The 13154-nt window shown below is 46.8% G+C and overlaps 1 protein-coding gene across 1 annotated transcript in view; it reads left to right on the forward strand.

The window, feature by feature from the left end:
- Window positions 1-13154, forward strand: part of abca1a (ATP-binding cassette, sub-family A (ABC1), member 1A) — a 33966-nt gene that overhangs the window by 19259 nt on the left and 1553 nt on the right. Inside the window, exons 12-47 of the mRNA XM_018738281.2 lie at window positions 719-913; window positions 1801-2006; window positions 2111-2287; window positions 2612-2834; window positions 2962-3183; window positions 3454-3658; window positions 3761-3874; window positions 3969-4143; window positions 4228-4359; window positions 4466-4605; window positions 4736-4873; window positions 4982-5202; window positions 5408-5480; window positions 5631-5833; window positions 5954-6005; window positions 6108-6224; window positions 6470-6618; window positions 6927-7051; window positions 7248-7346; window positions 7431-7620; window positions 7932-8026; window positions 8176-8208; window positions 8372-8477; window positions 8568-8642; window positions 9091-9260; window positions 9379-9556; window positions 9661-9776; window positions 9894-10038; window positions 10136-10259; window positions 10400-10529; window positions 10988-11108; window positions 11212-11274; window positions 11396-11502; window positions 11680-11821; window positions 12060-12194; window positions 12818-12921. Coding sequence (XP_018593797.1) covers window positions 719-913; window positions 1801-2006; window positions 2111-2287; window positions 2612-2834; window positions 2962-3183; window positions 3454-3658; window positions 3761-3874; window positions 3969-4143; window positions 4228-4359; window positions 4466-4605; window positions 4736-4873; window positions 4982-5202; window positions 5408-5480; window positions 5631-5833; window positions 5954-6005; window positions 6108-6224; window positions 6470-6618; window positions 6927-7051; window positions 7248-7346; window positions 7431-7620; window positions 7932-8026; window positions 8176-8208; window positions 8372-8477; window positions 8568-8642; window positions 9091-9260; window positions 9379-9556; window positions 9661-9776; window positions 9894-10038; window positions 10136-10259; window positions 10400-10529; window positions 10988-11108; window positions 11212-11274; window positions 11396-11502; window positions 11680-11821; window positions 12060-12194; window positions 12818-12921 — 5000 coding nt within the window. The remainder of the gene's footprint in view (window positions 1-718; window positions 914-1800; window positions 2007-2110; window positions 2288-2611; window positions 2835-2961; window positions 3184-3453; window positions 3659-3760; window positions 3875-3968; window positions 4144-4227; window positions 4360-4465; window positions 4606-4735; window positions 4874-4981; window positions 5203-5407; window positions 5481-5630; window positions 5834-5953; window positions 6006-6107; window positions 6225-6469; window positions 6619-6926; window positions 7052-7247; window positions 7347-7430; window positions 7621-7931; window positions 8027-8175; window positions 8209-8371; window positions 8478-8567; window positions 8643-9090; window positions 9261-9378; window positions 9557-9660; window positions 9777-9893; window positions 10039-10135; window positions 10260-10399; window positions 10530-10987; window positions 11109-11211; window positions 11275-11395; window positions 11503-11679; window positions 11822-12059; window positions 12195-12817; window positions 12922-13154) is intronic.

Genomic DNA, 13154 nt, shown 5'->3' on the forward strand with positions numbered 1-13154 from the left:
CACTTTAGAGAAAATGATCAGCTAAATGAATAAATGAACTTTGTGGACTTGCAATTGTTTTTTTGCTATTGCGCAAATCACTGAATCGTCAAAGTGCTATAGTGCCCCCTGATGGTGATGATACTTGTCACCATCACATTTAAGTTCACGGTAAGTCATAGTATGTTTACATTGACATTTACATTTATTCACCTAGCAGATGCTTTTCTCCAAAGCAACTTCCAATGAACTCTACGTAGTGTTATCAGCCCACACACCTTATTCACCACAGTGACTTACACTGCTAGGTACACTACTTACACTGGGTCTCTCATCCATACATCAGTGAAACACACACACACACACACTCTCTCTCTGACACTCACACACTATGGGTGAACCTGATTGGCATGTCTTTGGACTGAGGGAGGAAACCAGAGCACCCGAAGGAAACCCACGCAGACATGCAAACTCCACACAGACTGAGCAGGGATCGAACCCACATCTTCTCACACCACCCAGGTGCTGTGAGACAGCAGCGCTACTGTCCTGTAATCATAATAAATGACATAATATTAATTTTACAGCTATGCACCTTGAAGTACAACTTTTATGTATTTTACCCCTTATGTATTGTGAATTAAATCCAGTGTAGTTTCTTGAGAATGTACCATTTAGTGGGAAAATCAGAATCATAATATTGGAGTGACTGAGCTGAGCATGGTTCTGTATTCCACAGACCCTTCTGCAGAACAATGCCAGCGCCCACATTTTCAACAGCCAGCTGAGTGGGACAGACTGGAGGGTGGAGGATGTGTCCAATTTTTTGTCCAAGCTCTCCGAGGACAAGCGACCCCAAGGCACTGCCTTCACCTGGCGAGAGGTCTTCAACGAGACGGACCAGGCTGTGCAGACAATCTCTCGCTTTATGGAGGTGGGTGTCTCGCACGGAGTGTGTTTGTTTTTATGGAAACTTCAAATCGATACGCATTTATTGCGCTGAATTGTAACCCCTCCGAAAAAAATGTGTCGAATGGTGGTCCCATTAAAATTACGACAGACATGAAATCATGAAGTAAACCCTGTAAAACACACAAATATAGACACATGTACACACTTGTTTTATACTTGTTATTCGATATTATTCTTTGCACTCTTGCAATGTCAGGTAGGGATGTCGCAAGTTGTCGTGGGCTCCTTGTTTAGGGCTTTAACTTTTACCCCGCAACGAACTCATCGCATCTCGTGAAGGAAATGTAGAAGTGAAAGTGACTCGTTCTACTGGGAGAGGCCGCATCTGGGAGCAGCAGTTTCATATCTTGGCAGTTTATGTACGCCTCATGTCATGCACACTTGTTTACAACAAGAGTGTTTCTAAAAAGGAGAAGAGAGTGGGGGGAAGGACTGTTAAGTCAAACAGCTTTTGACTTAATTTGGATTTTTTTTCTTGCGATAATCATTTATTTTTGGAAGTGTGGTGTTTTTTGTTTAAGACAGAAAGATTAAAACTAGAAAGACACAAAGCTAATATGCCCTGCATTTACTGGTGTATCACCTTTATGGACAAAGTCTACGTAAGAAACCAATGGGTACATGTTATGTACCGTGGTACAGTGATCTGACAGGGAACCTTGTGACTTGATAAAGTGCACTTTGTTCTAACTCATCTAATGTGAACTTCTCCATGTTTTGACGTAAACCGAATAACTGCGATGTTTTGTCTCTGACCACCAAAGAAGGGCTGTGAAAGAACAGAACGTCAAAGAAGGGTGCGTCATACTAGCGCGACTCAGACTTTTGCCCATTTTTTTCCTCCCAAAGTGCATCAACTTAGACAAGCTGGAGCCAGTTGCAAATGAAGAGAGGCTGGTGAACAAATCCATGCAACTGCTGGATGATAGGAAGTTCTGGGCAGGGATTGTGTTCCCAGACATTGAGTCCAACAGCTCAGAACTGCCACCCAACGTCAACTACAAGATCCGCATGGACATCGACAATGTGGAACGGACCAACAAGATCAAAGATGGGTGTGTAGAAGCATGCTTGTTCTCTGGGCCTTTCACACTAGATGAGTGTAGGACTTTAGCTCTTCTGGAGTTTGGCTAATGTCAAGTGCTTCTGTCCCCGGCAGTTACTGGGATCCTGGTCCCCGGGCTGACCCGTTTGAAGACCTGCGCTACATCTGGGGCGGGTTCTCCTACCTCCAGGACATTGTTGAGCACAGCATCATTCGTGTAATCACCGGTAGCAAGGAGAAGACAGGTGTTTACATCCAACAGATGCCCTACCCTTGCTACGTGGATGATGTGTGAGTAGTGAGAGCTTGTTCAAGTCCTCAGCTTCTATGCCACTCTCCTGTGTCCTTCTCCATGCAGGAGTGAGTGAACCGATTAGCTCAAAGTGTAAAAGGTTTCATAGAATGTGTCTTCTTAAAATGGACACACATATAGTTTAAACCATATAGTCCTGGAAGTACGATCAGTATTTCATGTGTGGTCTTTTTCCAGTGTCACACTGGTTCTAATGTGGTGTTGGTTCATAGTCTGATGAATGCTGATCGTAACACAATAAACCTTGAGTAGGTTGGTCTGTTGGCTGACCAGGCCAGGTGCCCGCTTTCTCCTGTCCTTAGGTTCCTGCGGGTGATGAGCCGCTCTATGCCTCTCTTCATGACCTTAGCCTGGATGTACTCTGTGGCCATTATCATCAAGGGCGTGGTCTACGAGAAGGAGGCCCGCCTGAAGGAAACCATGAGGATCATGGGATTGAACAACAGTATCCTGTGGCTCAGTTGGTTCATCAGCAGCCTCATACCACTACTCATTAGTGCCTCCTTCCTGGTTCTCATCCTCAAGGTATAAAACGTGTATTATCATATAGATCGGTATGTCATTGGTTAATTGTCATGAGTTGCAGTTTCCAACTGACTGTTGCTTTTACAACTGAAATCCTGCTAATGGTTCGCTCTGTGTCTGTCCACAGATGGGGAATCTGCTTCCCTATAGTGACCCAGGGGTGGTGTTCCTCTTCCTGGGGTCCTTTGCTGTGGTGACAATCATGCAGTGCTTCCTGATCAGCACCCTCTTTTCCCGTGCCAACCTGGCGGCTGCCTGCGGAGGCATAATCTATTTCACCTTGTACCTCCCTTATGTGCTATGCGTGGCCTGGCAGGACTACGTGGGCTTCGGTGCCAAAGTTGTTGTTGTAAGTCACATTCCAAGGATGTTTTTATGAATCCTTGAATAGAGAGTTTATGTTTCCCTGAATGTACTGGAAGTCTGCTTCTAACTAGGAATGTTGAAATGAATAAAAGCTTAACAGTATGGCTTAATTCCTCTTATCAGTCGGGTTCTGTTAAAAACATGAGATGAAATTATAATAAATACAAAATTTGCTAACATTCATTATTTTTTTCACTGACAGAATATTACATGTTCCTGAAGTTGCTGTGTGTCCCTTTCTGTCTGTTCCCAGAGCTTGCTGTCCCCGGTCGCCTTTGGGTTCGGCTGTGAGTACTTTGCCCTGTTTGAGGAGCAAGGAGTGGGAATTCAGTGGAGCAATCTTCTGTCCAGCCCTCTGGAGGAGGACAGCTACAGCCTCACCACCTCCATTGTCCTTATGTTCTTTGATTCCTTTCTCTATGGGGTCATGACCTGGTACATTGAGGCAGTTTTCCCAGGTAAATGGGCATGTTCCCACACGGGCTCGTGGGACTGACAAAGCTTGTCCTGCATCAGGCTTATGGTATTTCATTTCTAACATATCTTATTGTCTTCTTTAGGTCAGTATGGGATCCCCAGACCCTGGTACTTCCCCGTCACCAAGTCCTACTGGTTTGGAGAGAGCGAGGGAAATGCGGCATCAGCTCTTCCTAAAAAGAATGGAAATTCAGAAGGTTAGAGTGAATTCTCTAGCTTGACTTCTCTGCAGCAGAGTATTGAGGCGTGAACTGCGATGTAACATTTGCATCGTGATTTTACATCTTCCAGCTGTGTGCATGGAAGAGGAACCGACCCACCTGCGGCTCGGAGTCTACATCAAGAAACTGGTGAAGGTTTACAGCCACGGGAATAAGCTGGCTGTGGATGGCCTGACGCTGGGCTTCTACGAGGGCCAGATTACCTCTTTTTTGGGCCACAATGGCGCTGGCAAGACCACCACCATGTAAGTGCTAAGGATCAGGTCTGTGAGCCACAACATGGGATTACAGCAGGCGTGATGTGTGACTGAGTGTATTTTTGTGCACAGGTCCATACTTACTGGGCTTTTCCCCCCTACATCTGGCACTGCCTACATCATGGGCAAGGATATCCAATCCGAGCTGAGCACAATACGACGGAACCTAGGCGTGTGTCCACAGCACAATGTACTTTTTAGCATGTAGGTGCCAAATTCCTGTTATAATCCTCAAAGTCATAAACGTGAACATTGACACATCAAGGCTGTCCTCTTTATGGTGATCATGTGTGAACCTTCATTTGACCAGGCTGACTGTGGAGGAACACATCTGGTTCTACGCTCGCCTGAAGGGCCTGTCGGAGGAGGAGGTGAAAGCTGAGATGGAGCAGATTGTCAATGACATTGGTTTGCCGCACAAGCGCAAATCCAGAACGAGCCAGCTGTCTGGTAAGATGTTCCTTTCTGCTTGCTGCATGTACATTTCTAACCATAAAGATTATGAAAACGTCAGCACTGTGCAAATGCACCATTGGAGGAGCGGCAGTGAATCGGTAGCGATGTGCAAAAATGCTCACAGGTGGCATGCAGAGGAAACTGTCCGTGGCTTTGGCGTTTGTCGGAGGATCCAAGGTCGTCATCCTCGATGAACCCACCGCTGGTGTTGACCCTTACGCCCGCAGAGGCATCTGGGACCTCCTGCTGAAGTATCGCCAAGGTAAACCCTACTGGACTGTAAAAGTGCATCAGTTTGCCAGTCAAAATATCCAAAAGCTTAAAAGGATCTTTGTTTATACAAGTTTTGTTTTTTCAATGGTTTTCCCAGGTCGTACCATCATCCTGTCCACCCACCACATGGATGAAGCTGACATCCTGGGCGATCGCATTGCCATCATTTCTCACGGCAAGCTGTGCTGTGTGGGCTCCTCGCTTTTCCTGAAGACCCAGCTGGGCACTGGCTACTACCTTACTCTGGTCAAGAGGGACTTGGACCTCTCAATCAGCTCCTACCGGAACTCCAGCAGTACAGTCTCCTACACAAAGAAGGTGAGGTACCACTGCACAGAGAAGTGCTAGTTCTGGCTTCTCGCTTTTCACTGTGCTCTTCTACAGTCAGTGTAGTGCTACTGCAACAGCCCAAAGCGTTTTTTTTTTTTTTTTGAGCACGATTGTGTTTGCAGTGTAGTTAATGGTGACGAAGAGAAGAAGAGCTGCAGTTTCGCAAACATGAATGCGAATATTTCCGTTCTAGGAGGATAGTGTCTCTGAAAGCAGCTCGGATGCTGGACTCGGCAGCGACCACGAGAGCGAAACCACTACCATTGGTAAGATGGCAAAACACCCCCTAATGTGAGGAATGGCAAACCCAGGATTTATGTGCAGATTTTCCGACCGAGCGGTTCAATATGACAGCTGCTGACATGACTTTCGTTGTCATCCTGACCATCCCGTCTCCTCCCACGCCCTTTCACCAGATGTCTCCCTCATCTCCAATGTGATATTCAAGCATGTCCCAGCCGCACGCCTCGTGGAGGACTTGGGCCACGAGCTTTCCTACGTGCTGCCCTATGAGTCAGCCAAGGATGGTGCCTTTGTGGAGCTCTTCCACGAGCTGGACGACCGTTTGTTTGACCTGGGCATCTCTAGTTACGGCATCTCCGACACCACTCTGGAGGAGGTACGCCCACAGCATCCCTCTGTTGTCAGAGACAGTTGTTAAGATACCATGCAGATCTGTAAAAAATGTTGTTCTGTCCATTTGGTGATTTGTTATTTTAATGGTTTCCCCTTTCTGTAGATCTTCCTTAAAGTGGCTGAGGACAGTGGAGTGGATGCTGAGATGATTTCAGGTGAGATGATGCGTGAAAGCCGCAAGCACGTAGCTCGTCTTTCGTCTGCTTTGTGATCTGTGTGACAAACCGCACGTGAACATTTGACACATTTTTGCACAGATGGCACCATCCCGACCCGCAGGAACCGCAGGCATGCTTTTGGAGACCACCAGAGCTGCCTCAGGCCCTTCACTGAGGATGATGGCTTTGACTGCAATGACTCTGAGGGAGATCCAGGTAACGCCTCCATATAAAGATTTTGTTTCTTTTATTTTCTCCTCAACAGTAAAGCACATCAGTTTTGATAATTATCAGTGAGTTATTTTGTATTAACAGGTCTGTGTGTATTTTTCATTTTGCTTTTCATAAATTTCAATAGCATTTGATGGCTTTTGATTAATGCGCAAGAAGAAGGTTTGAGAAGTTTCTGAATTCTCACTGGGTCTGTTCGAGTCGCCAATGCTTCCGTGTGATATGTGCAGAGTCCCGCGAAACAGACTGGTTGAGTGGAATGGATGGAAAGGGTTCACACCAGGTGAAGGGATGGAGCCTGAAGAGACAGCAGTTTGTGGCTCTGCTGTGGAAGAGGCTCCTGTACGCTCGCCGCTCCAGGAAAGGCTTCTTTGCTCAGGTAAAAAGCTACCTGAACACTGAAGGCAGCAGCCGCGTACAGTATGTAGAGTTAGGGGTGTCCCCTTGCAAGCTGGGGGTGCACATCCCCCTTCTGCCATAAAACTCCTGAGCATGGTGCTTACTCTTAAGTGATACAGTAAAAGTTGCACAGCTGTATAAATGGGTCCATATTTGGAAGTAGCTGGTGTATAAACCTAATATGATAAATTTTATCATCCAGAGGAACTAAATTGAAAATTAATATTTAGGAGCTGTATTTGGCATATTTGCATATGCTTTGAATCAAGGACATTGTTTTGTTCCCAGATTGTGCTGCCAGCTGTGTTCGTGTGCATCGCCCTGGTCTTCAGCCTCATTGTTCCCCCCTTCGGGAAGTACCCCAGCCTGGCTCTTCATCCCTGGATGTATGACGAGCAGTTCAGCTTCATCAGGTACAAGCAAATGGCAGGAATTTGCATAGTATAGCTGTGGGTCATAAGGCGTGACAACATTAAACTCGTGTGAATTACGATTCAGTAAATAAAATATTTGAACACAACGGTGTCAGAGAAGCGAACGATCAGAGTTTAATTTCCTCCGCATGCTGAATTGTAGCTGTTAAGCACTGTGGTCTCGACCTCCCTGCAGCAATGATGCTCCTGCAGATGCGAATACACAGACGCTATTAAACGCGCTGACCAGCCCCCCTGGCTTTGGAACGCGATGTGTGGAAGGAAGCCTCATCATGTAAGTCAATCCCCCTGCCCCTGTAGGCTATGTGACTTGCCCACGCTAGGACAACAGCTGAGGAAGTGTATGTTGTCACCACAGGGATGCACCCTGCGAGGGAGCAGAGGACAGCTGGACTGTGCCAAGTGTGCCAGAGAGCGTGCGAAACATTTTCGCTAAGGGGAACTGGAGCTTGGAGAACCCCTCCCCAATCTGCGAGTGTAGCTGCGAAGGCCGGAAGAAGATGCTGCCCGAGTGTCCTGCCGGAGCTGGGGGCCTCCCACCTCCTCAGGTATTGGCACCGCATCCCCTGTTTTACCTCTGTGGTATACAGAGTTGCCCCATGCCCCCTCCTCAGAAAACCATAGTAAGGCTTAGTAAGTCTTGTGACTCTTTTACCAAGAAAACGTGAGCAGGAAAGATTGTGGTCTGCTGGAGGTGTTGTTCATCACATTGACAAAAATTAGTTTCTGATGATGAGACCTTATTAGCTGCACTGTCCTGGCTCCATTTAGTCATGCCAGGCCACAACGTGTCTGTGCTCTTCGGTGCTGGTTTTTAAACCAGTGTTTGTGTTCTGGCCCCGTGTCCTTCGCCCTGCAGCTGAAGCTCACCGTGACAGATACCTTGCAGAATCTGACAGGCAGAAACATTTCGGACTACCTGGTGAAAACGTATGCTCAGATCATCGGAAAAAGGTACGTCGCTCAAGTGGAAATGCATCTGTCTGCGGTCGGTTCTTTGCTTTTTTTTCGCCCTCTTTGACGGTTTAGAGAACATGTTCATGTAGGACCACTGGAACTGTTCTAAACTGAAAGTACACTAATTTTGTTTGTGTTTTTTCCAGTCTGAAAAACAAGCTCTGGGTCAATGAGTTCAGGTACGATTTATTGTCTTTTACCTGCAAGTTGACCATTTGAATACTTCATCTACTGTAAAATGAAAATCTACTCAAGGTCTTTGTCTGAGCTGTTATAGTCCAGGTAACATCTGCATGTTAGCGGACCTTTCATTTCAGGCTGTTAATGTTCTGTTTTGTGCAGGTACGGGGGTTTCTCACTGGGCGCCAGAAGCTCACAGGTCCTTCCCTCTGGTGATGAGATTAACCAGTCCATCTCAAAGATCAGGAGCCTCTTCAGTCTCGAAAAGGTGTTCTTAATGACTTGTCTTTCCTCTTTTAACTAAGCACAGTCACATAATGGGGTCCTCGTACTTAAATGGTGTTTCCTTTCCTGGCAGGGCGCCGCAGCGGACCGTTTCCTCGGCCGCTTGTCCAGCTTCATCAAAGGACTCGATACCAAGGATAACGTCAAGGTTAGTCCACAATGTCCTTTCTGGAGCCTTATTCCTTTCCTAGGATTTCTGTTTCTCTTCTCATTTCAGTTAGCTGTTGTCCTTATCACCTCCAGGGGCTTCCTTGTGATTTGTTGCATAACTTCTTTATTTCATAAGTGCTTTCAAGGGAATCAACAGCCTAGAACTGAAACATCGCATCAGGTTTTCTGTTACAAATAAGACGTTCGTTGTGTGTCGATGATACAGTACACAAGCTTGCATCATGTTTTCTGTCCAATAATGTCCACTGTCGGAGATATTTAGCTACGCCAGAGCTAATGCAGGAGAGTTGTGTCTTTAAGCAGAAAATGAAAAAGCAGTGATTGTTTTGCACAACAAATAGTTTAATTTCAAATTTGCAAGCACACTAAATCATGAGTACAACTACTGAGACACAACACCTTTCTGCTGCTCACGTGTGAACTAGGTATGGTTCAACAACAAAGGCTGGCACAGCGTCAGCGCCTTCCTTAATGTGATGAACAACGGCATCCTGCGGGCCAGCTTGCCTGACGACAAAGACCCAAGCAAGTTTGGCATGACTGCCTTCAACCACCCGCTCAACCTGACTAAGGAGCAGCTGTCCCAGGTGGCACTGTGAGTGAACTACAACACACACATCTACAAGACCCACATTTCTCCTCTGTCCAAAAAATTGATTATACTGGCAAGCAGTTGTCCCTCCACCAATGAGCCATTATCCCCTTTCTTTTAGGATGACGACGTCCGTGGATGTGCTGGTGTCCATCTGCGTGATCTTTGCCATGTCTTTCGTTCCTGCCAGCTTTGTGGTCTTCCTCATCCAGGAGCGTGTCAGCAAGGCCAAGCACATGCAGTTCATTAGTGGCGTACAGCCCTTCCTCTACTGGTTGGCCAACTTCATTTGGGATATGGTGGGTCCCTCAGAGCCTGGAGTCCTGCACTCTAGATGGGCAGACCTCTTGTGTTGTTATTACAGGAACTTACGTTCGGCTCTCTGATCTGTCTTATCTTCCAGTGTAATTACGTTGTCCCTGCGACCCTCGTCATAATTATCTTTGTGTGCTTCCAACAAGAGGCCTACGTGTCCTCGACCAACCTGCCTGTGTTGGCTCTTCTGCTGCTGCTTTACGGGTGAGTTTGTCTCACAAGGCCACATGGGGTTGGTTCACAAAGAACAAGTTCTTTTGGACTGGCAGTGCAGTGTACAGTAACATATTCAGGGGTAAAAGGCTGCATGCTGTATTCCAGGTGGTCCATCACACCACTGATGTATCCAGCTTCGTTCTTCTTCAAGATCCCCAGTACCGCATATGTGGTCCTCACTAGCGTCAACATCCTAATCGGAATCAATGGCAGCGTTTCTACTTTTGTCCTAGAGCTCTTTGGCAACAATGTAAGTCGCCTGTTTTCGCTTGTACCCACAACAGAAACTTACTTTCCAAGGACTTGACCTCAGCCTTACCTTTCCAATCTGTGTTTGACTGTGGCAGGAAATCGGGGGCATTAATGACATCCTGAAGAACGTGTTCCTCATTTTTCCGCACTTCTGCCTCGGCCGAGGTCTGATTGACATGGTGAAGAACCAAGCAATGTCAGATGCTCTGGAGAGATTTGGTAAGAGACCTAATGCGGTTTTACAAACTCTTCTTTCACCAACAGGTCCTAATAAATACATGAGGCATTTATTTGCCTCGAGGGCCCTTATTGTATTTCCATCATGCCTTTTGTCTGACTTTGAACTGCCCTACTTCCAGGTGAGAACCGCTTCCGTTCCCCACTGGACTGGGACATGGTGGGCAAGAATCTCTTTGCTATGGCCGTGGAGGGTGTCGTCTTCTTCTGCATCACTGTGCTTATCCAGTACAGGTTCTTCATTAAAGCCAGGTGAGCGCACCTTGTGAACAGAAGGGTTGAGATCAGGGCTGCCCGGTGATGCACAGGACTGCGAATGTGTCAAAAAATGGAAGTGGCAAGGCAGGAGATGTGGTTGTCTCATCAGCTGCGAAGCCTGGGTTCTCTATTGTCTGACTGAAACTTAAGAGGATCAGTCTCATGCAAATATGAAGAGCACAGCTAGAAGAGCTCTCTGAAAAAATGAGGGATTGCTGTATTATATGCAGAACTGAGCAGAAGGGGGAAACTGCAGTGTCTGTCGGCTGCGTATAACACAGTTCCATTTGTTTCTCTTCTGTACCACTCAAATTACCACCTTACATCTTGTCATTCTCAGTACAGTTATGGGCTTCCCTAGTTGCTCGTTTTGTTGGTGCCACGTGTTCTTCACCCCTTAGTCGTTCAACCTGCTCTTGGCTTACCGTGCTAACTCAACCTTTGCTGTGCAGGCCGTTCCACACCAAACTGAAAGCGCTTGGAGAGGAGGATGAAGATGTAGCAAGGGAGAGGCAGAGGATACTATGCGGAGGAGGACATGCAGATATCTTGGAGCTGAAAGAGCTGACTAAAGTGAGAAAGACTTCCACAAATGACAGTGGTTATTAAATTTTTGCATGTTGAACTTCACGTCGTGTTACGGAGGACCTGACAGCACATGTTGCTGCTTGTGCAGGTGTACAAAATGAAACAGAAGCCAGCTGTGGACCGTCTGTGTGTGGGCATCCCACCTCGAGAGGTACTTTTTTTGCATCCTTAGTTTAGCTTCAGCTACTGTGGAAGCTCTGTTTGTTCAAGTGTTTTTCCTTAGTTTACACAAAGTGTCTTTTTGTTTTTTTTTTTTTTTTTTCTTTTTCTAGTGCTTTGGTCTGCTTGGTGTAAACGGAGCCGGAAAAACAAGCACCTTCAAGATGCTGACTGGAGACTCGATCGTCACGAGTGGAGAAGCTTACCTGGCTGGAAAGAGGTGAAAATTAGATGTGAAATTACACAACACCTAAGAAACACATTAATTTCTTAGGCTGGTGATCACTTATTTCTTTTAATTATCTTGTGAATAAATGTAGATCTTAGCAAAAACTTACTTTTCACGCTTCTAGTCCAACGAGCATAAGATAAATAGCTTGTTGTATCTGTTTAATAGTGTGCTGACTGAGATTGATGAGGTCCACCAGAACATGGGCTATTGCCCTCAGTTCGACGCCATCAATGAGCTGCTCACAGGGCGGGAGCACCTGGAGTTCTACGCCATCTTGCGTGGGGTACCAGAGAAAGAAGTCTGCCAGGTGAATTTGAACTTCCGCAGGTTACACGATCAGCATTCCGGAAGACGCATTAATTCACCGTGGTTTACTCTACTCTTGATTCATTTATGATTTCCTGATGTTTTATTTATCCTCTTCTATTGAGTTTTGCCAAAGTTCAGAGCCCCCCCTTGTGCTGTGTGGCAGAACAAAGTATGAAACTTTGGGATGTGCCCTTGTGTTCTGCCTGCCTGTTTCATGTCTGGCTGTCTTGGTGCAGGTTGCCGAATGGGGGATCCGCAAGCTGGGCCTCGTCAAGTATGCGGACAAAGCGGCTGGGAGCTACAGCGGGGGAAACATGCGGAAGCTCTCCACTGCCATGGCTCTGATTGGAGGGCCGCCTGTAGTGTTTCTGGTAGGTCCTTGGAGAGGTGCTTCCTGCCCACTACCTTCACTCAATGTTCAAGAGGTTTTCCTCATGTCAAAAAACTGATCACGTTTCCACCATGTTGCGTAAAAGCTGCGCATCTGCCTTCCTCCATGGTCCTGGAGAAGTCAGTGCTGCTGGTTACCCAGCTGATGCACTGACCCGTTTCGTATTCTGCCCTTGCACTGTCACTTCAGCAGCTTTTTGGACCAAGAATCAACTTCATTGGAAACCATAATACACCAAGTTCTCAGCTGCACTTTGCTTTCACACAGTGGGATTTCAGGGCAGTTGTGCAACCAACCCCAAGATTAAATGCTAATGGCTGGCCAGTGGCCTCCCCCTGAAGGGGATTATGGGAACGCGTGATGACTCTTTGTTGTTTTTACCCTGAGAGTTATTTGTTGAGTTTCATTCAGTTCAACAGAGGGCTTCTCACATGGGTAAAAGGCTTTTCTTAGAGTGCTTACAATGAAAAAACTGGGGGTTCCGGCTGTTGTTGGTCACTCTCGCGCTGACAATGCCCTTGTTACCTCTCTTCCTGGTATTTTGCCTGTGCTTCCTGCTGAACCTTTGGGTAACTGTTAACCTGGCTGTGTTGCTGGTGACAGGACGAGCCCACCACGGGCATGGACCCCAAGGCTCGTCGGGCCCTGTGGAACTGCGTACTCAGCATCATCAAGGAAGGCCGTTCGGTCGTCCTCACCTCACACAGGTAGGTGTGGCGGGTTTCTGCAGCCAAGCTGGGCATTGTCAGCTGCTCTATGAACAGTGCAAACAGCAGCGACACACTCTTCTTTGAGTGTGTCATTATGATAGTGCAAGAATAAAGAAAATCAGGCTACCTGCAGAGTGTAGGACTGAAAAAAGTTTGCAGTAAGGCTAGTTCACTCTGCTGTGTCCATATGTGGTGATGTCCTGCATCATATGAATAACAGTCATGTTCTA

Source organism: Scleropages formosus, chromosome 16, assembly GCF_900964775.1.
Source record: "Scleropages formosus chromosome 16, fSclFor1.1, whole genome shotgun sequence".
NCBI lineage: Eukaryota > Metazoa > Chordata > Actinopteri > Osteoglossiformes > Osteoglossidae > Scleropages > Scleropages formosus.